At 50.4% G+C, this 23664-nt stretch overlaps 7 protein-coding genes across 7 annotated transcripts; 4 read left to right on the top strand and 3 right to left on the bottom strand.

Annotated features, from left to right (window-relative positions):
* Positions 1-515: 515 nt before the first annotated feature.
* BJY04DRAFT_223623 (uncharacterized protein) lies at positions 516-1742 on the bottom strand (the record flags this gene model as incomplete). The annotated part of the gene is made up of 2 exons (XM_073717746.1): positions 516-1329; positions 1402-1742. 2 exons carry the CDS (start codon positions 1740-1742, stop codon positions 516-518), a joined length of 1155 nt encoding a protein of 384 aa, XP_073565694.1.
* Positions 1743-2522: 780 nt separating this feature from the next.
* BJY04DRAFT_232116 (FAD-dependent oxidoreductase) lies at positions 2523-4107 on the top strand (the record flags this gene model as incomplete). Its single annotated transcript, XM_073719694.1, has 4 exons — positions 2523-2821; positions 2874-3145; positions 3203-3573; positions 3634-4107. 4 exons carry the CDS (start codon positions 2523-2525, stop codon positions 4105-4107), a joined length of 1416 nt encoding a protein of 471 aa, XP_073565693.1.
* Positions 4108-4537: 430 nt separating this feature from the next.
* BJY04DRAFT_232114 (type I polyketide synthase) lies at positions 4538-12633 on the bottom strand (the record flags this gene model as incomplete). Its single annotated transcript, XM_073719693.1, has 12 exons — positions 12154-12633; positions 11707-12087; positions 11519-11651; positions 11337-11465; positions 11065-11266; positions 10210-11002; positions 10075-10156; positions 9862-10035; positions 7080-9828; positions 6243-7027; positions 5540-6191; positions 4538-5486 (listed from the first exon to the last, which is right to left on the bottom strand). Exons 1-12 carry the CDS (start codon positions 12583-12585, stop codon positions 4538-4540), a joined length of 7461 nt encoding a protein of 2486 aa, XP_073565692.1. The 5' UTR covers positions 12586-12633.
* Positions 12634-13699: 1066 nt separating this feature from the next.
* On the top strand, positions 13700-14434 carry BJY04DRAFT_223620 (uncharacterized protein; the record flags this gene model as incomplete). The annotated part of the gene is made up of 1 exon (XM_073717745.1): positions 13700-14434. One exon carries the CDS (start codon positions 13700-13702, stop codon positions 14432-14434), a length of 735 nt encoding a protein of 244 aa, XP_073565691.1.
* Positions 14435-15028: 594 nt separating this feature from the next.
* BJY04DRAFT_200974 (alpha/beta hydrolase) lies at positions 15029-15958 on the top strand. Its single transcript, XM_073713017.1, has one exon. The coding sequence runs from the start codon at positions 15061-15063 to the stop codon at positions 15817-15819; it is 759 nt and encodes a 252-aa protein (XP_073565690.1). The 5' UTR covers positions 15029-15060; the 3' UTR covers positions 15820-15958.
* A 315-nt stretch (positions 15959-16273) lies between these two features.
* On the bottom strand, positions 16274-17317 carry BJY04DRAFT_232113 (class I SAM-dependent methyltransferase; the record flags this gene model as incomplete). Its single annotated transcript, XM_073719692.1, has 4 exons — positions 16274-16701; positions 16767-17023; positions 17104-17211; positions 17262-17317. The coding sequence occupies 4 exons, from the start codon at positions 17315-17317 to the stop codon at positions 16274-16276; spliced, it is 849 nt and encodes a 282-aa protein (XP_073565689.1).
* A 3591-nt stretch (positions 17318-20908) lies between these two features.
* Positions 20909-21341, top strand: BJY04DRAFT_200971 (uncharacterized protein). Its single transcript, XM_073713016.1, has one exon. It carries the CDS (start codon positions 21103-21105, stop codon positions 21280-21282), a length of 180 nt encoding a protein of 59 aa, XP_073565688.1. The 5' UTR covers positions 20909-21102; the 3' UTR covers positions 21283-21341.
* The last annotated feature ends 2323 nt before the right edge of the window (positions 21342-23664 follow it).

The raw sequence follows: 23664 nt of genomic DNA, 5'->3' as shown, positions 1-23664 counted from the left end.
GAGAACGATCAGGGGTATGATTCGGAACATGGTACAACTGTAGCGACCAGAAAAAGGGGATGAATATCGGTAGGCGGCGCTCCCCCGCTACATAAACTTATTTAATAACTAAGGATCAAATTGCTAAATCTGCCGGCATGGTCTGGATTCCACCACCTTCTTGACTCTTAGCTTGAATGCCCCCCCCCTTGCGTCGTTGCTCCCTTGCGTTTTCGATTTTGTGCTAGTCCTGCATTCTTCGCCTAGCTGGATGCTTCACCGCACCTCCGCATAGATCTTGTCATTATATACTACAACGAAGTAGTCTGGATCCAGCTTGCACTGTCAACTTCGGTTTTTGTTGTTTCTCCGTCCCCCGGAGCGGAATGAAAGAATGTAACCTGGAAGCTAAATGACAGACTCGATATCAAAAGCCTCCCGGTCAAAAAAGAAAAGAAACAAAAAAACAAGATGTAGACAAGTACCGGAGGCAAGCCAACAATCTAGTAGTATACCACCTCTCAACAAGTCCCACGCTACTTCCTCTCTTCAACAACCTCTCCACCCTCCAGGACCATCTCCTCCCTCTCCCAGAGCAACTCCACGGCCGCCCCCGTAAACCCAGAAACCATACAAAACACCACCGTCTTGAGGGCAAGATTACCCCACGCAATCTTCCTCCCTTGGGCCGCATGCGCAGCTCGATAAAGGTCCAGCGCCCACCACCACATTGCACCCGCTGCAAATGCCTGATCCCACTGAATCAACCAGAGCGTCCCCTCGCCGACGGAGTCGGTTTTCACCGAGGACCACGGAGCGGTGTTCATGAATATCGTGCTCGGATGTAGTGCGGCAACGGTTTCTGCGTCTAGCGCATTGCGTAGTCCGGTCGCAGCTGTTAGCGAGATGGTCCAGGTCCCGATGTGCGTTATGGCTGCGACGGCGAATGTCAGTCCGTAGACGGCGCGGAACGCTGATCTCGTTCGCTCCCAGTGCGCTCGACTTCCGGTGTCCCTCTCGTTACTCGAGATGAAGAACCGTGCGACGTAGTGGACGCCGGTGCTCCAGAACGGCCAGAGTTGCCACAGGGAGATGGCTGACTGGCGGGTGAAGAGTGACCAGGTTAGACGCTCTGGGAGGGCGACAACGAGGCAGGGGAGCATGAGTCCAAAAGTTACGTTGGCTATGAGGGCTTTTAGTTCGCGGACTGGAATGGAGAGGTTGTCGGCTGTGGGTTGGGATGCCGTGGTTGAGAGAAATAGGTGGACGGTGAGGTACCATGGGACTGAGATGGCTAGGGTTACCGCGACGCCAATCATTCCCCAGAGAGTTGGACTGTGGAATAGAGACCTTGAGGAGGAACGAATTATTAGTTACTAGCATAGCATCTCCATTGAAAATGATCCTGAACGAAACACTCACAAACCCGAGGTTCTATTCCCCTTCCTCAATGACTCCAGCGTGCCCAAGACTAAAGACAACGTAATTGTCCCGAAATAGTTCACAAACATTAGACTCAGACTTGGATAGCTCCCATCAAGTAACGGCCAGTAAAAAACGAACATAGTCGCCAACGGCTCGTCGAGCGACGCGATACCTGTCGTCTGGGCTCGTTTTCTAGGGTCTGTCGGCGGCGCGTTGAGCCATTGTTGGCCCTTTTCCATGACCATAGGAATATATCCATTTCGGCATGAGAAGTCCACCATCGAGTACAGCGCTAGAGCACCGTAGACGGGTAGTATGCATTTCGTTAATTGAGGCATGTTGTGTTGGGCTTCATGTCACTAAGGGGGCTTGTTTGTGGGAGGGATTTCGAGGCCATGTGGAACTCAATATAGACAGACATCCGCTTCACCGTATTTCATGAAGGACGGATAGTTTCGTTACCCCGAGAACTAGAATCGGTGTTGCGGATGGACTGGTAATGTAGTGTAACCATGCGCGAGCCTTAACTGCACATTCCACCTTGAGGGACTCGAGGTCTCACTATCCCTTGCATAATCTTTTTGCACACGATGCATGTAGGGTCTAAAGGTCATACTAGACAGTCAAGGAATGTTTGAGTAACCGCCAAAGTTCAAACATTCCGCACCATGCCAGAAGCAAGGACGTTGCAACATGAGTGGTCAAGGTTTAGCTGGTTACTACAGCCACTGCCGATTTGCGTACACAACATGTAGTGCTATACTAGACTAGTTGGTCTTATCGGCAACTCTCGTCGCTCAGCAGCATATGCACTATAGGAGCAGATGGATTTGTGGACACGGGGTGCCAGGGGCTGTCCTTGCATCGCACATCGGCAATCGCGTTTTTCCGTCACCTCTGGGAGTCTGTCCGACAACGTCGGAGACGAAGATGTGCCGTGCCCGAAAGGTTGATACCTCATGGTAATTCCTCTACGTCACTTTTGTTCTGGAGGATAAGCATAGCTATTTCTTATCACAGTGAGTACATGGTAGTGACTCACCAAAGGCGTTACTATATTCACCGGATCCCTGACAGATAGAACCATCTCCGACCCTTGACAAACCACAGTTGCGAAAATGGAGTTGAAAAAATCCCCATTCAGAGTGATTATAGTAGGAGGATCCATAACCGGCATGACGCTGGCACACTGCCTCGAGCGTGCCGGAATCGACTATGTGATTCTCGAAAAGCACCGAGATATATTTGCCGAGCCGGGTATCTCCATTGGCCTCATGCCCAACGGGTCTCGGGTGCTCGAACAACTAGGCATGTACGACGACGTGGACAAGCATTATCAGCCGATCAGGAAGATCTATCAGTGTTTTCCTGATGGGTTTTGTCTTGAGGCGGACAGTCCAGATCGCATAGTCGAACGGTAGGCAGGATTATGTGCCGAAAGGGTTCCATTTGAGCTAAAGAACAGGTAGATTCGGGTTGCCATTTTGTGTTATTGAGAGGCAGCTGTTTCTTGACGTTTTGTACGACAAATTCGCCGACAAGTCCCGCATCCATATGAACAAGAAGGTTGTCGAAATCAAGCACAGCCGCTCGGATGTATCTGTCACGACTGCCGATGGCTCTACCTACCAGGGTAATTTGGTGGTCGGTGCAGACGGCGTGCACAGCGTTGTGCGCTCCGAGATGTGGCGGATCGGAAATTCAGAGCTGCCAGGGTTTGTAACTGACGAAGAGAAATCAGGTAAGTAGCGTATGGATGACTCAACCCAATAACACAAGCTGAGGCATTCATCATCAGGACTATCCGCGGAATACGGCTGCGTTTTTGGCGTCTGCAAAGCAGTGCCAGGCCAGGATCGCTGGGAGCACATCATCCGATACAACCAGGATTTTTGCTTCTTGTTCTTCCCTGCAACGGGAACTGACATTTTCTTTAACGTGATCTATAAGCTACGGAGGAAATACTTCTACCCCAACATCCCACGCTTTACACAGGCGGACGCCATTGAAGTGTGTGAGTCTGTCGCCGACTTCCCTGTCTGGAATGATGTGACATTCGGGGACCTGTGGGCACAGCGCATCAAGTTTGCGTTGGTTCCGTTGGAAGAACATATGTACAAGACCTGGAGTTACCGACGGATAGTTTGTGTTGGGGATAGTGTTAGCAAGGTTTGTCTTAGATATTGTTCCCATCATATAGTTCTCAAACTAATTCTGATACTTCACTAGATGTCCCCAAATATAGGCCAAGGCGCCAACACAGCAATCGAGGCAGTCGCAGCTCTTACAAATCGTCTTCGAAAACTCCTCCTAGAACACCACCCCGATAACCCCCCTGAGCGGGCAGTAAGTGCCATCTTGAAGGAGTTCAACAAGACACAGTTCAAACGGCTGGACACCGTCCACGGAGATGCTCAGTTCGTTACCCGCCTTGAGGCGCTGGATGGAACAATCCTCAGGGTCTTCGCTCGCCATATAATGGGTCATTGTGGTGATTTGTTGGTCGGCAACCTTGCGAGGATTGTACAGGGTGGTTCGGTGCTGGACTTTATTCCTTTGACAAAGAGGTCTGGGAAGGACTGGCCCCCTTGTCCTTGGCACAATTCCTGGGGAATTTCGGAGTCGCTTGACTTTTGTAGGAACTTTACTTTGGCTGTGTTGTTTTTCTTGGTTGTTTATGTCGTTAGGCAAATGGTTAGCTGAGAGTATTGGCAGTGGTTGGGTTACAAGAGTATGGCTAGGGAATATATTGTTGCACGATATTGTATTGCAGGGCGTATTGCACCTTATACAATCTGGTAGGCTTCTGGCTTGAATCAAGCTGACGTCCTGTAGATCGGGTACTTTCTTGCATCGGCTTTTATCTTGACCCCTAGTCGTTTAGGTTTGGCATATAAATACATAGTTCCCTGATAGCTTCCAGTAAACAGGAGAGAGGGCACTGGGGACACATAATGCTGCATTTAATACAGAGACACTGACGGCTTCTACATCAGAAGATGCATGGCTAAACATGAAGGAGTTCTGACGATACGAAATTGTGAAGGATTTACCCCGGTAGGTAGCGAAGATATAGTGAGTGTCTTGATTACCCCCTGCCCTTCCACCCCTCCCCTCAAAAAGAATATAACGATCACTTTTGCACATTCGGAATCAAAGTAACAGGAAGTTTCGCCGTCGCACTGGCCGCCAAATCCCCAATCGAAGCACCACTCTGAATCTGCAAGACCGGAATCTCCACCTCCAACTCCTTCAAAAACCAAGTCCTCAAATCCACTGCCACCAAACTATCCGCCCCCAGCTCTGTCAATCGACTATCCGCAGTAACCGCAACATTCTCATCAAGATGCAGCTTCTGGATAATCTTTGCGGTGAGCGCAGCAAGCACAACCTCCGCCGCTTCATCCATCCCTGACACAGCCTCGAGCTGTTTCTTAATGGGCATAGAGGTATTTTCAGACTGCGAGGCACTCGACTGCAGCCGGTAGTTGACTAGCGGCCACGTTTTGGGATGGCTGTACCAGATGATATCCGGGTGTTCTTCCGGGTCGTGCTGCGTGAAGCCGCTGATAACCTCTGGGTTTCGCCCCAAAGCAGGGTTTCCGGCCAGGATGGCTTCGGCAAATGTCTCGTGCAGGTCTCGCTCCGAGACGATATGGCTGCCAACGAGACTAGCCATCCGGCGTGATAGTTCGCTTCCCATCCGGGAGATGTATCCGACGCCCCGGACTTCAGCGGGGTGGATGATACTACCGACGAGGTTCTGCTCTCGGCGGCGTCGGATTAAACTGCGCATGTAGTTAGTTGCAGCGCCGTAGGAGGACTGCCCGATGTTGCCGAGGATGGATGTGGCGGATCCGAAGAGGATGAAGAAGTCGAGGTCCTCGTGACCGTAGATTTGCTCGAGGTGTTGGCTGCCTTCGATTTTGGGTTTGTAGGTTTCAAGGATGTTTTCCAATTGCACGTCGCTGAACATCTGGTCTCGGAGGACCATGGCGCCGTTTACGACGCCGCCGACAGGTGGGAGGGTACTGCGGATGGTGCGGTCAACGGTGAGGATTGATTCGAGGTTAGTGACGTCCCTGGAGAGTTTGTAAGCCTAACAACCTATTCGTATCGAAACGCTGATACTCACATAGATTCAACTCTAACCCTGGCTCCCAGTCTAGCCATTTCCTCGATCCAATTCGAGTCCACCTTTGGCGTTCGGCTAGCAAGAACGAGATTACGTGCTCCTTTGGTGATCATCCAGTGGCATACTGATTGTCCAAGATCGCCAGACATCCCGACAAGAAGGTATGTCCTGTTAGATCGTAGGGTAACCTGGGAGCTGGCTGAGGAGATCCGAACGGGCACTTCGGGAGACCCTGTCCAGTTTAAGATTTCGATGTCACTATTCTTTGCAGATCCCCGAGCAAGGAACTGCTCTATACCGATAACCTTTGCCTTCTGTTGTGCATTGTTGCATTGCGTGAGAACTTGAGTAGCGACCACACGCGCAACGTTGAACATCTCCGCCACTGCGTTGACTTGTAAGCCTTGTAAAAGGGAGGGAGAGCGCTGCAGCAAACTGTCGCTTTCTTCTATATTGACGCTCTTTGGTAACAACTTTTCAATGCTCTCGAATACGCCTCTGCATGTTTTGCTAAAGCTTGCCGCGACTGAGATATTCTTGGGAAGAACACGAGCAAGGGCCTGTGTTGTACTCCGCTCATGAATGAACAGTGTATTACCATTTGAATGCTTAACAGCAGAGGCATCAATGGTACTAAAATATGGTTGGACGCCTAGAATCATATAGTTAGCGTAGCCATTTTTTGACAACGAGGGGAAACTACCTTTGCCAACAGCCTGGTACCAAACGGCCTGGCGAAGTGAATCATCTGCACCGTGGACCAGGAGTGCGGTATTCGAGGGCGCTTGCTGGACAATATTCCGCGCTATCACCGCCGATGCGAGGCTTCTGAGGTACGCCACTTCATCGTCTTCCAGAATGCCCTCTGGAAGCTCGGAGCACCAGGCTGAAGGTACAGAGACCCGCGACCCAAATTTTTCAGCAAATGCAACCACTGGATTCTTCGATTCCTCGTCGGTGCCGATAATTAGTGCGAGCGAGCCAACGTCTTTGATCTTCAATGCCGTTGAAAGAGATCTTCGGACACGGATCTGGATCGTGTTTGGGTGAGAAGGAATATCTCCAGATCCTTCCACCAACTCCGCACGATTTTCGCTCCACTTCAAAAGAGCGGAGGAATTTTCCAGGTTCATCTGCTCAGTGGCGGCCCGCTTGGTAGCCGCATACCTCTGGTTCAGACTTGTGGCATTCATAATGCGCGGGATCTTCATCGTTCCATTCTCAAACCGCAGCTCCAACTCGACACTGTCCACAGCTGTGGAGTGACTGTAATCATTCGTGCACTCAGAATGGACCATGCGCATTAGCGTGGTAGCTAGAAGCTCTGCGGTTGCATCTTTTGGCTCGACAACGTTGAGATACTGATGCAGGGAGCCCTTGTACTCGTATCCAATACAGCTGAGGAAGCCTTTACTCATACTCAGGTACGGATTTTGTGACTCGGAGCCGGCTGTGACCCATAGCAGTCGGCGACCGGTTGCAAGGAGCCTAGAAACCTTTGTTAGTAATGATTGTGGATCCGACGATGCTAGGTACGTACCGTTTCAGAGCTCGCAGCTTGGTCTCGTTGAGTCCTTGGAAGCACGGGGTATCCATATCGGCTAGGCATAGAATGGCGGCTGTTGACTCTTGGCAGTGTGCCGAATGGCTGTTCAGGGCCTCGATAGTCGATGTATGGACGATGGTATGGAAGAATGTTCCTAGTAGCTTCTGTAGAGAGGGAATAAGCCGCGAAGTGGCTTCTGTTGCTCCACCGATGATCATCAAACTCTCATACTTCTCCGAAGACTCTGATCCCGATACCACCGATGTGGGAGAGGGTAGGGCCAGGGGCTTGCGGAGCCTCTCCATACGATCTTCAACCGCTTGGGTAACAAATGTCGAGTATCCCCAGAAGGAGTACTGTTCCCTCTCCGGAGCAGGTATAATAGTGTCGACACCGCTAAATCCCGTCTGCCGGAGGAGATGCTCCCATTTGCGCACGGATATCTTCGGACCCCAGGGTCTGTTGTCGTTCTTGCCGAGCCACCATCCCTCAAACGGGCTGAATAGCAGGGCGTCTTGTAGAATATGCTCATTTGTGATCTCGAGGGCGATGAGGTGCCCACCGGGCTTAAGCAGTCGTCGAGCATGCGTCATTGTCGGCTCGAGGTATTTCGTTGCGTGAAGAACATTCGCCGCGATGACAAGATCGTATGCACCGCCTTCGAAGCCCTGCTCTAGAGGATCTTTCTCAATGTCAAGGACTTTGTAGATCATGCGGTCAGAATACTCGGCGAAGGTAACCTCCGCATCCTCAAAGAAAGCCGCTGATATATCGGTGAATGTGTACGAGTGGAAATACTGGCCAATCTTTCCCAAGACCGCGCGGGTGGCCGACGCAGTTCCGGCCCCGATCTCGAGAATCTTCATACGGGGGTACCTGAAGGAAATCTGGCCAGCTAGATCACCGACTCGCAGACTCATGTATTTGAGCTCCTGCTCCTGATCATAGAATCGTGTGAGGAGATTGTCCTGGCGATATATTTCGATCATGGAGATTTCGTTCCGCAGGAAGCCGGGGAAGTACTCTCTGATTTTATCAGTCATTTCCACGATGATCGGCTGTGCGGTCTTTGCTAGTATTGTGAGCATCTCGCGCGGGTCTTCGTCTGCCCACTCTTTCTTGCAGAGAGGATACTGTCCCTCACGCGTGAGACCTACGACATGGTCGAACCATGCGACGATGTCTTTGCGGTGGCCCTCCAGTCTGTCTCGGTCCTGTGGCGTAAGTTGAGAGAGGAGTTCCTTCATAACTAAAAAGCACATGTGTTGCGGATCGTCCATCTTGCCAGACCAGAACTGCAGGGGAGGCGTATCTGAAGGCTCCGCATCAGGTTGGAGATTGCCCCATGCGATCTCAGAGAACATCGGGCGATCATCGCGAGGAGTCGGTCTCTCCAGCGGCGATACCTGAACGCCTTCGAATTGAACGACACCATGTCCATTCAGTGTAAACAAGCTTACATCACCCGAGACACCCTCTGGACCGGAAGTCGTGACGGCGGCGTCAAAGGACAAAGAACCCCCGGCTGAGACTCCGAGTCGTTCACAGAACATCGGGTTGATGGTCGCTGTCTGGATCTTGGTTGGGATCTGTAATCGAGATAGCTCTCCATCACCAGGCGCCCCGACAGCCCCAAGCAGACATTGCAATCCGCAGTCCATAGTTGCGGGGTGGAGCAGGAGAGCTTCATCGCGCACGTTATTCAAGATCCCGCTCGAAGCATCGAATTTGCGCTTCAGCGATGTGAGGCCGCGGAAGAGGTCTGTATATCCGTATCCCAGTTTACCCAGTGAGGTGTAAAACTCCTCAATATCCACGATCGACATGCCCGAGGCGGACAACGTTTTTGGAGGGAGCGCATGGGCGTCCATTTCACCCCAGGTCACCACCAACTGCCCGGATGCACAGGACTTTAATGTGCCCCCGATATCAACATGGCAGTTGAATGTTGCGGTGGTACTATCGCCCTCGGCCGATATCTGATACAGTCGGAAAAGTGTTTCGATTCCCTTACTCTCCTCCGGGAATGCGATAGCCTGATTGATCAGAAGATCATGAACCTGCACAAGCCGCATAGACTTTCCTTGCGACGTCGCAAATTTCCCGGCTGCCTCCAAGGCCATAGCAATATACCCTGTTGCTGGGAAGATGGTTTGGTTTTGGATCTGATGGCCGTCGAGATACTCCATGTTGCTGCGGATGAGGAAATTCCGCCAACGCCACTCGCCTTCGGCGGTCTCTTCACTTAGATCGCCTAGCAGTTCATTGCGGGGTTCTCGGTGGAGGTATGCTTTCGATCTTCTCGTCTCGGTCCAGTATGACACGCTGTGGTCGAAGGGGTAGTATGGAAGATTGTCGACAAATTTTAGCTTCCGTCCTGTGTCGCTCAAAGATATATAGCGGGCAATATCAACTGCATCAGAACCAAGATACGTCCAAAGAGAACCGACCGTCTCCGCAATTGCTTCTATACCCATTGAACCACGGCGTAATGTCCCGACATACGGAATTGTCACGGCTGTCTTCAGCCCCTCTGAGATCCCCTGCATAACAGGCCCCTTCAGCGCAGGGTGAGGACCAACCTCGATAATCAGACCAGGAGGCGAGTCCGCAAGGGCCGCCATAAGAGCTTGATAAAAGAGCACAGGCTGTCGCATGTTATCCTTCCAGTACTCGCCCGTGAGCACATTGCCATGGCTGGCGCTATTAAGCTTCTTGCCGCCATGGACAGTCGAGTACCATACTGTGGAGCCTGGCTCGCCGAGTTTAATATCACACTTTCCCATCGCGGCGAGATAAGGATCTGCACACGGTTCCATATGATGCGAGTGATACGCAGTGTCTACGAGGACAACACGTGCAAACTTATCCTGGCTTTTTAGGAGTTGCTCGGCTTCGCGGATGGAATCGGCGTCGCCGGACAGCGTCACGCTGGAGGGGGAGTTGCATGCTGCGATGGAGATTTGGCCGTTGAATTGCGGTTGCTCACAGAAGGTCGTAGCCTCCTCGAAGGAGAGGCCGGCGGCGAGCATACCGCCGCGTTGGTTGTTTGAGCCTGCGAGATGGGCCACCTGGATGTCGTGTCAGTGTCTGTATGTCCCTGGGTGGAATACAGGAGGGTTACCTTGCCACGCAGATAGGCAATGCGAATAGCATCGTGCGCATTAAGCACTCCCGCCGCATAGGCAGCTGCAACCTCACCAGACGAATGTCCAACAACCGTATCGAACTGCACCCCCAGCGCCCACAGCACATTCACAAGCACGATTTGCACAGCTGTACAAAGCGGCTGTGCGATCGCCGCCTCCTGGACCCTGGACGCCCCCTTTGGTTTTGCCAATTCACCGAGTAACGAAAACTTTGGGCGATACTCAAGTGGTAGGGTATCCAGCGACTTCTGTAAATCCTGGAACCACTCTTTCGCCGCTGGGAAGGTGGTAATTAAATCGAGGCCCATTTCAGGCCACTGCGCGCCTTGGCCGGTGAAGATACCCATGATTTTTTTTCTTTCCGTGTCGCTGCGCGAGACAACTGTGGAGGCGTTGTTGGATTTTCGCAGGGCTATTTCTTCCGTTATCTTCGTTTGTAGGTCGCTGATTGTGGAGGCATAGAGGGGCACGCGGTATTTGAGGGCCGAGCGCTTTTGCATTAGCGACCAGGAGAGGTCGATGGCGTTGAGATTGCAGTTTTCCTTTAGGTAAGTGTCGTATTGAGTGAGAACAGCACCAAGTGTACGTTCGGAGGCAGCTGAAAAGGCGAATGGGAGGACGATAGCGTGTTTGGGAACGCCATTGCTGCCGTTGGTGCCGTTGATGCCATTACTCTTATGGTCTCCATTTGCGACAAGCTTTCGAGCTCTGTGGAGGTTGGGCTCGTAGCTTTCGAGGATAGCGTGCGAATTTGTACCGCCGAATCCACTGAAGGGAGATTATTAGCTGGTATGTTTCCGTGAGATGGACACGACCTGGGGCACCCTTACAATGAATTCACGGAAACGCGGCGAGGCACACCAGGAGGAAGTTTCGGCCATGACTGCAGCTCAATCGGGACTTTGAGATTTCCTGAATACGGTTCGAGCTTGGGATTAAGTTTCTCGAAGTGAAGGTTTGGTGGGATCTTGCCGTTCTGGATGCAGAGAGATGCTTTGACGATTCCGGCGAGACCGGCGCAGCCTTCGCTGTCTGTATTCTCTATGTTAGATTCTGGTTCTGTTGCCGTGTAGCAGGAAGACGGTTGGAGGAGAATACTCACGGCCAAGAACGGTCTTGATTGACCCCACGTACATTGGATCTGTAGTCGCAGACGTGGAGCCCTCTCCGAAGAAGGCATTGTGGATTCCTGAAGCTTCTTGAAAGTCACCTGCTTGTGTCCCAGCTATTGCTCATGATCAGCTTGGCTCTGTTGCATCGTGAGGGCATGGACTGGGGACCTACTGCCATGCGCCTCAAAGTACTGAGGTCGATCCTCAGGCCGATTAACATCAAGCCCCGCAAGTGCATAGGTAGACCGGATCAACCTTTCTTGAGCCTTCCCCGAGGGCATAGTCAAGCCCAGAGTCCGCGCATCCTGTACTCATCAGCCATTTTCCTTGAGCACAACACCACAAAGCCATCACCCTTACCTGATTGACCCCGGAAGCCCTAATGACACACTCAATAGGATCCCCATCCGCAACGGCGTCACTAAGTCTCTTCAAAATAACACTTGCGAGCCCCTCGCCTCTAACATAGCCGTTTGCCTTATGATCCCACATCCGCCCACGGCTTTCCGGGGACAACATTTGGAGGTTAGAAGCTGCGAAATATAGGGTCGGTCCGAGGATCAGGTTCGTGCCCACTGCGGCAACAAGCGAGCATTCGCCTCTTTGCAAGGCGGAGATGCCCTGATGTAGGGCTACAAGACTAGAGGAACAGGCGGTGTCGATTGACATGGAGGGGCCGGTCCAGTCGAAAAAGTAGGAGATTCGGTTTGCGAGGTTGTTGCGGGCGACGCCAGAGATGGCCTGCGAAGATATCGGTGTCAGTGATCCTGCCTTCTTTTGGATGTGTTTGTTAAGTCAAGTGCTTACATATTCAGGAACAACCTTATCCAGGGCCATAAGCGCCTCCCAGTCCGCACACATAACACCACAGAAGACACCCGTAGCCGATCCCCTCAAAGCCTCCATCCTCAAGCCTGCAGCCTCGAGAGACTCATACACAGTCTCGAGAAGCATGCGCTGCTGTGGATCAAGGCTAGTGGATTCATTGGCAGCGATACTGAAGAAAGAGGCGTCAAATGGTCTCACGTCCTCATTCAGGAAGTACGATTCCTTTACGTTAAGGGTTAATGGGTTTGTGGGGTTCGGATGGTAGAAGCCATCAATGTTGAAACGGTTGGCTGGAGGTTTGGATGCGACGTCTTTAGGTGCACTGAGGAGGTCCCACAGACGGGAGGGGGATGTCGATGAACCCGGGAACTTGCAACCTGTACCGATGATGGCTATCGGTTCTGCTGCCATTGTTGATAGGTAACTGGAGTCGTGCGAGAAGCAAGACTTAGTCAATCGTTGAAGAGTTTAAGGACAAGTTGAATATTGAGTTGAGGGTTGAAGTCTACTCACTGGAAAATTGTGTGATAACGGTTGTCTGATATAGGATTCTGGAAACTGCTACTGACTACCAGGTAAATGGCCTGGAGCTATACGGAGTACCGATATCGAACCCCATTCATTACCGCAGATGACTGCAACCTCACCCCAGAACATAGCTATCTGATAAGCAGTTGTTCGGCTTCGCGTACATTCCAGCCCTAACATCACCCTTGCCTTTGTAGTGTATCTTGAGAGCAGCGACAGATTTAGATAGTTCAATAATCGCTGGCCCGTTCGTTATCGAGTCCTGGTATTGCGACATGGATTCTATGCAGGTCTCACAGCGATAGTCCTTGCATAGCACCAGCCAGTGCATACAAGAGACAGAGTAAGTCATTGTTACACGGCCTGATCCAAGTTTCAGCGAGCTTGAGTCAGTCTAAACAGGGTCAACTCAGACCAGCAAGTAATGTAACCGTTAAACCTGGTACAATATATTCGATCTACAAGTCAAGGATACCTTTCCCGGATCTACCTGCAGCTTCCATAGGTAGGTTTAAGCTTGACCCGTGCTTGTTCACTTCACTCCTTACGCAAAACCGCATATTATGAGCCGGCCTGGACCGGTTTGGCCCGTGAGGTGCATGGTGGTCGATCTTTCGGAAAAAGTCCTAGCTGAGACAATCCTCTCTAGACCGACCTTAGGTGCCCCTCCAACATCTGCAATCTTGAGCGATTTTCTCGCCTGCTGCTTCTCTGCATTCATCTACCTCCCCTCATACATCGATCTTCACTGTCTGGATTAAGACGGATAGAAGTTGCACCGGCCTCCCCCCTTGCTTCGACCCTCGGATCATCTGGGCTGCTACCCTCGACGCCCTTGGTGACAATCGGCGTTGTCTTCAAACGCACCGGCGAAAATATTCCATCCGCCTATGGCCTATAATAAACTGATTTCTGACTCCTGGCCGTCCTTCCAACAACATCAACATTATCATCATCAACATTCCACCATTAACATTCCTCCCCACTCATCGCAACCATGACCATTGAATCTCGAGACAACTACTACAACCCGCTCGTCCTCTGGGTCTACGACGTCTTCGTCCAAATCCTCACCAACACCTTCTGGTGGCGATGCCCGACCAAATCTGTTCTCGTCCCGTTCTTCGTCGACAACGTCGGTCCCAGACACATGGAAGTCGGGGTTGGTACAGGCTACTTCCTGCGCGCAAAGGTCGACCACGAGAAGAAACGTGCGGGACACCAATTCAGTGCAAAATACGCAAAGACGAACGGCAATACGGCGCAATGGCCCGAGAAGCTTACCATGGTCGACTTCCATTCGCAGTGTCTTCGCAAAGCGGCAAACCGGATCGCAAACGATACGACTGTTAGTCCGGAGTTCGTGATTGCGAATATTCTTGAACCGATCCCGCTTTCCACAGAGGAGAAATTCGACTCCATTGCACTGATGTATGTGCTTCACTGTATCCCTGTGCCGCCCAGTACAAAGACCAAGGCTTTTGAGAACTTGAAGCAATACCTCGCCGACGACGGGGTGTTCTTCGGCTCGACGGTTTTGGGCAAGGGGGTGAGGCATAATATCCTCGGAGGCTTTTTGATGTGGTTGTATAACTACATTGGGATGTTTGGGAACTGGGATGATGGAAAGGAGGAGATTCTGAAGCCGCTCAGGGAGAACTTCGAGGAGGTGGAGAGTGAGGTTGTTGGCACGGTCTTGCTTTTCAGGGCGCAGAAGCCGAGGAGGGCGTAACTGATGATGTTCAGGATCTAGATGGAGTCAAGGACATGGAAGGACAGAGAAATAGCAAAGAGACAGTGCGATAGTGATACTGTGGTGGTACATGATAAGTGCTATAGATTGCCGAATGACCTTTTATTTTCCAACATTGAGTTGTTCCTGGCAATAGACTGTTAATATTGATTTTCGCGCAGTAGTATACTCTACCAGAAGACCGGCGTATGACCATGTTGAGACTAATGCACATGGTAATACTTAATCAATGAACGATTAGGTTCACAGGTTCTATTCGACTAGGTAGCATCTTAAAGTTCCAGGAAACATAGGGTCAATAGCCGGAGCCAGGACATGCCCAACCCAATGCAACACTCTTGTGGAGAGGGGATGGCCTGATCTCAAATCGGTTGGATGAGAGTTTCCCGAAGATGAAACAGCTGTCTGACGCATAGGCTGAAGCGCGGACGTGGTTAGGCTAACTATGCGCCATGCTTGGAACTATTGGCGATTTAGTTAGCACGTACGAAGTGCTAGTCAGTCCCATGTCAGATGCCAGTAACATTTATACCTCCCATCAGATAACTTCGTGTTTTATCATTTTCGTTTCTCACTCAACCCCACCACTCCTGAGAGCTCAGCTCATGGCCGCTTCAACCACCATTGTTTTCGTTCCAGGTGGATGGCACAGCCCCCGGTGTTTTGACACGGTCATTAGAGCGCTGGAAGACGACGGCTACCACACGGATGTTGTTCACTTGCCCTCTGTTGGCCCTGTTGCGCCCCATCAAAACTTCGACGAAGATGTGTCTCAAATCAGGAGCCAGATCGAAGCCGCTGCAGACGCCAGGCAAAGGTGCGTGGTGGTGGTTCATTCGTACGGTGGAATTCCAGCCTGTGAGGCAATCCGCGGTCTAGATTGGGCGACTCGCCAAATCCAGGGAAAGTCAGGGGGCGTCGTTCACATTCTCTTCTGCTGTTCCTTTATCGTCGCTGAGGGAAAGTCCCTGATGAGTTCCATTGGTGGTGATCCTCTACCATGGTGGAACGTCTCGGATGATCAACTCATCGTGACCCCAACTACCCCCAAAGAGATTTTTTACAACGATATGCACGATCTCGACGCAGCGAGGGCGATCCAAACCTTGAGACCACACAGCTATCAGACGTTCTTCAGCAAGATTACATTCGAGGCTTGGAGACACGTGCCTTCCACATATCTGTACTGTCTGAAAGACCAGGCAATTCCACTTTCCGTACAGAAAATGATGGTCGAGGAGGTGGCTAAAGGGGTTAGCATTTATACCGATGTCGTGGATGCATCGCACAGTCCGTTTTATACTGCACCTGACCAGCTGGTGGCTGCTATGAAGCGGGCCGTTCTTGAGCGAGTTTGGGGTTAGGCAGAGCAGCTGAAATGTAACTCTTATGGTGATGAATGTTTGGTGAAATTATAATCTACAGATCAGAAACCATGAACTACATCTTCCTGCAAAGTACTTTCCCATATTCACTCACAGCGAGATATCGAAGGGACGGAACCTCACCCACGGCTCTGTCTACTTGACATGTCGCCCTGTACACGACACGGTGTCCAAGCACATTTGTTCTGTTTTTAAATCGCCATAATGCATACGGAAGATCGGCCGAAGGAGTACTGGACATTTGCTAGGAGCTGCTCCACCTCGAGGCTACATGGAAGCGACTGTTGATAGCCGAAATCATCACAGAATCCTCCATCATAGATCACAGCCTACAGAGCAGTTCTCATCCCCTAACTCGACCACTATTACCGGATATTCGTTGTAGAAGATCGCACCTATCACTTATATATATATTGGCTCTGACATAGTAAGATCACAACGCAGATTTACGCCCAACCACAGTCCCAAACTTCAGATCTAGAAGATTTCCCTCAGAAAGCCATTCCTGCAGTCCTCTCATTGTGTCGGCTGCTCGCTCCTTCGCCGACTCCATATCAGCAGCCACCCCGGTCTTGAGCATCAGAACCGCCGCAACAGCGTCGAAGGCCTGATATTGCCACTTCTGCGCCCGCTGTCGTGTTGTGTTCTCGCTCATAGAGAAAGTACGCATGGTCATAACCTCTAATCCGGAGGTCTCGAAAGTATCCCGTATTGTTTTTGGAGGACATTTACTGAGGTCGTTTAGGTCAAAGAACGACAGCCATGTCTGGATAATAAGTGCCGCTCGCGGGTCGCTAGGTAGGTTACCATCATCCCAAGCAGAGCTGTCGAGCTCAACCCATTGTACGTAGCCACCGGGCTCTATACACCGAGTTAGTGTATTCCCGCAAGATGTAAATACCCAACGAAGGGACGAAGAATCGTACTGAGAATCTGGAGTAAGTTCGCAACAGCAGTCGCGTAGTCTGTCTTGGATAATACCGACACAAGCATCCGTATGTAGACTAGGTCATAGCAATTGTGATGCTCTTGTGGGAACGGTTTCAGAATATCCTGAACAGAGAAGTCAAAGTTCGTTGTCGATGGCGGGAACTGAGCGGCGGATATGTCGAAGCCGTGGAAGTAGCGATCCGGTTTTGGCGAAGACTTTGCGAGTACCGACCTGGCTTCTTGCAGCCATATTCTAGATTCGCGGCTCTTAGCATGCTGGACATCCTGGCATTCACTGACAATACTGGGGTGTTGAGGCGAGGTTCATCTTACCCAGTGCCAGTGCCGACATCCGCCACCGCATGTATCTTGTCTAGAGGAATAGAACTGTCAATCACTCCTCCAACAAGATCGACAATGATATTATGCTGGTCGTTGAGCCTGAGCAATTAGTTAAGGTCACTTTTACACATGGTGGGGTTGGAACCTACCGGGCGGACTCCGTCTGGTCCCGCGCGAGAGGATATACTTCGCCGTCTTGTCCCATGATTCAGGATCTCCGAGTGAGGTTTCTGCACAAGATACCATACATCACTCTTAAGCTGCTTCAAATATAGGATTGTTCAAAGATACATATGTGTCTTCTGCGGCTAACACGGCAAGAACGGGATAAGATCAGATTTTAGCTTAGGCGTCCAGCCACGTAACGGGCTGCCTAAGACTGATACTACACGAGGCTGATACAAGCTCCGAGCACACCACCTGGACCCCCGGTTGCAACAGGAGCTCCCATAGTGATGTCCTAGATGAATTGTACAAGACATGATCGATTTGAACACCTCGATATTACAGTGAAAAGTCAATGCAGCTTGACTTACGACCGTTGCAGTAGAAAGTACCCCTAGAGTGGAATGTGAATTAATGCCGTCGCAAGCGGCTCTATGAGAGCATCCTCCTTATGCGCGTGAGCCTCGATATATAATTGGTGTTAGGCAGTGGGTGTTAGTAATCCGGCTTCTTCCCTGTCTGACGGTCAGCCTGCCATAGAGTCAGTCAAGAGACATACAAATATACGCATACGCCAATTCTAGCTACATCACGGAGATTAGACGGCCCATCTCACCTTACAGAGCCGGTAGCGTGGTGATACAGTCCGCAAGACGGATAACTGGTATCGCTGCTAGTACTACCTTCTTTACAAGATCGACGAGGGTTTCGATATGCGGGGGCTAGACAGTTAAGATCGTTGCGGCCAACACCTTAACATGGGGGTTTAGGCTAGTCTTCTCACTGAGGTTAATGCAGTGCCATAGATTGGCTAGTAAACCTATGGGTTTATAGACCTGGTCCTTTTGCACTTAGTAAGGCATCTAGAGATGGGACCCCCGATAACCATGCGTCGGGAGAAGTGTGGTAGTTTCGAAATTTGCGGCAAAGGACGGACCCATACAACTACGCCCTCGTCAAGAGCTTCCCGTAAGCAATTAGCCAAGCGTTGGTAGTATTGTTAGGAAATAAGGCTACTGCTAAGAAAGCTGTGTCATTACGGCAGCTAGACCTGCGCGTCTTGGGGCCTGGTCGAACCACGAGGGCTAGATCAATCCTGAACGGGATATGCACCCATTGACGAACCCTCAAAGATCCTGAAAAGAGATATACAGCCCCGGATTTCAAGCATGGCCTTCCATGCTTTCCATATACCAAACGGTAAGCTGCGTTAAGAGGACTAAACCAGGAGATGTCTTTCGCTTTCGAATCGTTGTGTCTCTACTCTAGCAATTATCCTATTCCATTAGTTTTCCTCGCCGTCTCTCGGTTCTATTCCCTTTCTCACAACACAGCAGCTATCACCTCTTGTTACCCTCAGAAGAGTCACTCGGTGCGAGTCAATCGACACACAGAATCGGAGCAGGCAACCATGTTACAGAGGATCAGCAACACGGCACCCCGGGTAGTGATCTCAGAAAAGCATTGCTTGCTTAGTGTGGGTAAAGCTTTTTGCATAAAGCTTTGTGCAAGGCATGCCTAGAGGCGAGCCTCTTATACACAGCCGATCGCATATCTTTTACATTGCTACAAGACAGCATTTCTATTACTGTTCGTTTTACATTCCGATGTAAGAAGAACGCCGAATGAATATGATTGGTGTAGAGGTGGATCGACTCAAGGATTACCCTGCAAGCTATCTTCCTTGCCAAACCCAGTACCGGTCTTAGCATAATACCCCACATTAATCCATATCATCTCATGTCCTATTCGATGGTCCGGAATTATGCAGCTGCTGCGGCCGCCCTGGTTCCGAAAAGACCAGCTTGCAAGACCTGCGGGTGTGGCTCACCTAGAAATCCCCATCGGTATGACAGGGCGTTGGTTCTCGAGTTTATGAGGCATTTAGCTCTAGAACAAGAGTCATCTAGAGATCTTTTGGCCCCTGGTAGAGTGCAAGGTATTCGAGCAGCTATGATATAGGAACTCTCAGAAGCTTGAGTTGCCCACTAGTCGATCAATTTAGTCTTTGGCTGATTAAGGTTGCATTGGGCCAGGAGAGAAAGTAGGATACAAATTAGTTGGCTGATTATTACGTGCTTTCGTTATGCAAGGACATCTAGACTACAAGTTAGGTGTGACCAGTATCCCAGGACCGCGGCGGCCCCGGCAGAATCTCGACCCGTTATGCAGATTCCCCACAGTGCTCACTGCTTCATGCTTTGCTTGCTTACTGGCTAGTTCTCCGAAATCCAGGAGAACGAGACGTGGGGAATGGATTAGCATTCCTGCAATGATCCGCATGCATGTCAGACAAGAGACTTATGATCTTCAGGACCTCGTACTCTAGATGCTATTAAAGTTGGCCGATAATCTTAGTTGATCACGGTATTATCCTATTTGTAGCACGAAGAGAAGCAACAAGAGGTATGGTGTTTCACAAGTAATCCCGGTGTCCTGATTTTCGGGACCATGCTTGAAGTCCACTGACCAAGGGCTCGGGGCTGAGATCCTGATCTTTGACCGATTGGAAGAGTGTAATCTGAGAACTATACACAAATCTAGGTTCGTTTTCTAGAGGCGCTTCGTGGGCGGGTATCCACTTGAGTTTAGTAACAACGACACTCCTTTCGTCGCCCGTCAACTATAGCGTCCTTTGTTCCCCATACATAGGAATGATGGGCTGAAAACGGGAATAATCTTGTATCTGAGTCCGATAGATAGCATACAGCAACCCAGAAGGTATATCCATTGATATGGGCCGATTTCGGGGGTTGGAGGACGCGTAGGCCCAGGACTAGTTATCACTCTCCATTGCGGTTCTCGTCGGAGGAGAATAAGTCTGCACCGATCCAAAACGCGAGAGGATTGGTGGCGCAGACCGAAAATGTAATGTTAAACGCAACGCCTAGGTCGGACACACGTTAGCTCCTGTGAAATTTCGGCGATCAGTATCATACGGATCTTCCTAGACAGGAATGGGCAGTGCCTTGGATCTCTTGTTTTGTCTCCCCTTTACTGCCCTTTCGCAGTATATAAAGGCGCTTGAGTCCAAGAATCCAGCGAGAAGGACCATCAGATTTCCATCGCTACAATTCTCAAGCCACTATCCTATACTTAATCAAGACTCCAAGCTTCCGGACAACACCAACAAATCGATTGAAGCAATGAAGTTCTCCATCACCTCCCTCATCCTGACAGCCGTGTCCACCCTGGTTGCTGCTCAGGACCCACTAGGAGCAGTGGGTACCATTTCGCTATCTCATCTAGCCCTCCGTTCCAAGCTTGAGCCCACCGATATTTCTGCACCTAAAGCACGGGCTAACCAATATATGACCGGCAACAGGTTAGATTCAGCAGTGACCCGAGCGCTGGCTACTTGGCCCAGCCGGGCGCGTGTCAATCCAGAAATATGTATGTTGCTTCGCCTTCCGTGTCTAATTACCTCTCACGCTTCCTCGAATCCTCTACGCCTCGAAGCTGGTATTCAATATCTTCGTGAAGAAGGATTGGACTCCAAGATTTCATCTGGCAGAGTACGACTTAGTATGGCTAACTCATCGCTCCTACAGCCCTAATCGTGAGGAATGGGTGCAAATCGACTCGCCTAGTCCCATCACCTGCACTTTCTTTAGGTGAGTCTCCCAAGCTCTATAGACCCGCCCTTGGTTCCTGTCTGCAAAGTCACTTACCGAGATTTCTTTACCCCTATAGCGGTAGAGACTGCAGTACAAGCGGAGGCTCCGCCCCGGTCACTGGCTCTACTGGTCGCACTACGTTCCCAAGTGCCACCCGAATTGGCAGCTTCCAGTGCGAAGCCGACGAGGAGGCATAGGTTGCTCAAGTATGTTGACGGGGACTGGTGTGAAGGCGGTTGAGTTTCTGGACGGCCGTGATACTGCTTTTGATCTGGTTTTGGCACTTGGCTTTGGCTATTGGCTTTTCTTTTGCCTTTGCGTGCTTTGTACTGCGCCGAGCGGCTCACGGAGATCTGGTATGAGTGTGCGATCTGTGTATCGAGACTGAACTATGACTAGCAAATACACGGCCCACATGGGGGTTTCCTTATAAATGTCTGTTTCCTAATCGTCATACAGTCGGCCAGATGCTGTAGAGCTCAAGTGTCAGTAAATGACTGGTTTGTCAATATCGATACCTCAAAGGTACAAGTTTCTGGTGAAGTGGCCTGGCATCTGGACAGGCTAGATGGGCTGTATGTCAGTTTTTCTAGATTCTCTCGGCAACCCACTGAGCAACAAAGTTTCCTTGGGTATACATATCTAATAGACATGGAGGAGAAGTCCCGGTTCCAAAAATGCACAGTGTCTTTGGTGGGTAAGGAAACAAGTTAGGCTAATAGAGGTCCGGCCTCCTGGCCCGACCAGGTGTCACGGCTGGTATGCTGAACATTCTGATGGCATTGCATACATAATAGGACACTAGTTGATTTTGCTTTGTCGGAAGCAAGGTAGTTGACATACGTCCGGTATAAGACTAAACTTCTATGAATGGGCCCCAGGTGAGATCTGTCTCTGACACGCTTGTCAGAACTTTGGCGCTTTCACTCGAAGGATAGACATATCATCATATGAGCTCTGATTACATGTTATCACAGATAAGACTGAGCTTGTGGCTGCTAATTCAGATAACGAAAGAGCATGAGAAGGATGTAGTCCCATTTACTTACGCATGAACAATAGCAGACCGCCAACAATGTGCAGCTGGAGAATGTGTTTTAAGATTGTACCTGTGCGACTACTTTCCTTTCCATTTGTTAAATAGCAGGTTACTTTTAGGCGACGACGTGGTCGAATGACTGCCTCCCTGTTCATACCCTTGTATTCCTAGGCTCCCAAATATCAGCCCCTGCTGCCCCTTGGACAGACTTATTGAAAACCAAACAAGATAATGGCCTGCAGCGTCGACTAAACTCGGCATCAAGTCAGCGAAGTGGCATCATCCTGGAATTAAGGGGTGATGTCATGCAATATCAGTGAGATGGCACTCGTAGCGCTATTTGGGCAAGGCATTTGTTGCTTGTTTAAAATTGCTTTTTCAGCTTCATCTTTTATTTTAAACAGAACAGCTGGCGTGCTGAATGTCTCTATTATATGCAGCTGTAGATCCGGTAGCCCCCGGACCAGAATGTCCACATGACTGCTCTGGAGATGGAACCAAGCCAGCATATCCTTGCAGGTAAGCTTTGGTGCTGACCACTAGATGTTTGCCTTTCCAGACTGGATTTACAAGTAATCTCGCATGCGAGTAGTGGTCCTGACGCATGTCAGATCTAGAATGTCTTACCCCAGCTGTCCCTCTCCTACAATATCAACAGATGGGGCCTTTCCGTTGTTCCTGTGGCACGGAAAAAGGAACAAGAAGCCAATTCTCACAGCTGAACCTTATACAGAGACCCTGGGGGTCTTCTGACCTTTACTGCAGATCAACATAGGGGAATTACACACAAAATTCCGGGAGATTAGTGCTGACTGGAGCCCTGCATCAAAAAGATCGGTGGAATGTCAGGTATAGCAGTCTCTTAATTTTCGACCCATCTCTCGACCCGGCTCCGGTTGCCTTTAATGATATAAAACAGCGTACGAATCCCTCACTGGCCTTTGCTGCAGCGTAAAAGGCCGATCCAGTCCCTTCTCTATTAAACACATACCACTATTGCTCTACTTATTCAACACAGCAAGCGCCCCTGCACGTACAATCTAATCAACTAATCGACTATAACCCTTATCAATGAAGCTTTTAAGCGCCTCTATCCCTGTGGCAGCACTACTGCCTGTTGTTACAGCGCAGTTCGATGTAGGATCGGTAGGTACGCCCTATTCATCCTGCATAATACTCATGTCCTTTTCGCTCCCTGGACTCAACTCCTATATTCGCACTTGCACCACGCGCTAACCCATACGTGGCCGCAAACAGGTCGTATTCGGTTCTCGCCCCTACGCCTACAACCCTGTCTATCTAGGCTCTTGATTTGATAAAGGCTAGTGCGTCATTTCCGTGGTCCTACTCAATTTCTAGGAGTGCTCCCTCTTGCAGCATGGTCTGACTAACGGATATAGTCAATGATGAAGTGGTTTACGTTTTGCCGGACCGTGGTGTCAGCCTTAGCTGCACCCTCTGGACGTAAGTCATTTAGGCCCTGAGGGCATATCCCTGGCTTCTACCCGTTCCTGCCTTATCTTGGCTGCAGATAGCAAATATAAAACAGCGCTCAAAGCCCACCCTCCCCGGGTTCTAGTCATAGAGTCCGTGATTTCCTTTTCTCTACTATCCCAATTCCAGTGTGCTCTCCGCGATCAACGACTCGAAAGTGTCTCAACAAGCAGCCAACAATTTTAACTCCAGTAATGATGCTCTTTATTAGTCCTCTCCTCTTGGCAGCACTGCCGC

This window comes from Aspergillus karnatakaensis (genome assembly GCF_047715665.1).
Source record: "Aspergillus karnatakaensis strain CBS 102800 unplaced genomic scaffold BJY04scaffold_75, whole genome shotgun sequence".
In the NCBI taxonomy this organism is placed as follows: domain Eukaryota; kingdom Fungi; phylum Ascomycota; class Eurotiomycetes; order Eurotiales; family Aspergillaceae; genus Aspergillus; species Aspergillus karnatakaensis.
The sequence above is the reverse complement of the archived record's forward strand: the minus strand, read 5'-3'. Positions and strand labels throughout refer to the sequence as shown.

What these genes read in the sequence shown, in the direction of transcription:
- BJY04DRAFT_200974 (XM_073713017.1), top strand. Translation starts at nt 15,061, where the DNA reads ATGGCCGCTTCAACCACCATTGTTTTCGTTCCAGGTGGATGGCACAGC.
- BJY04DRAFT_200971 (XM_073713016.1), top strand. Translation starts at nt 21,103, where the DNA reads ATGTTGACGGGGACTGGTGTGAAGGCGGTTGAGTTTCTGGACGGCCGT.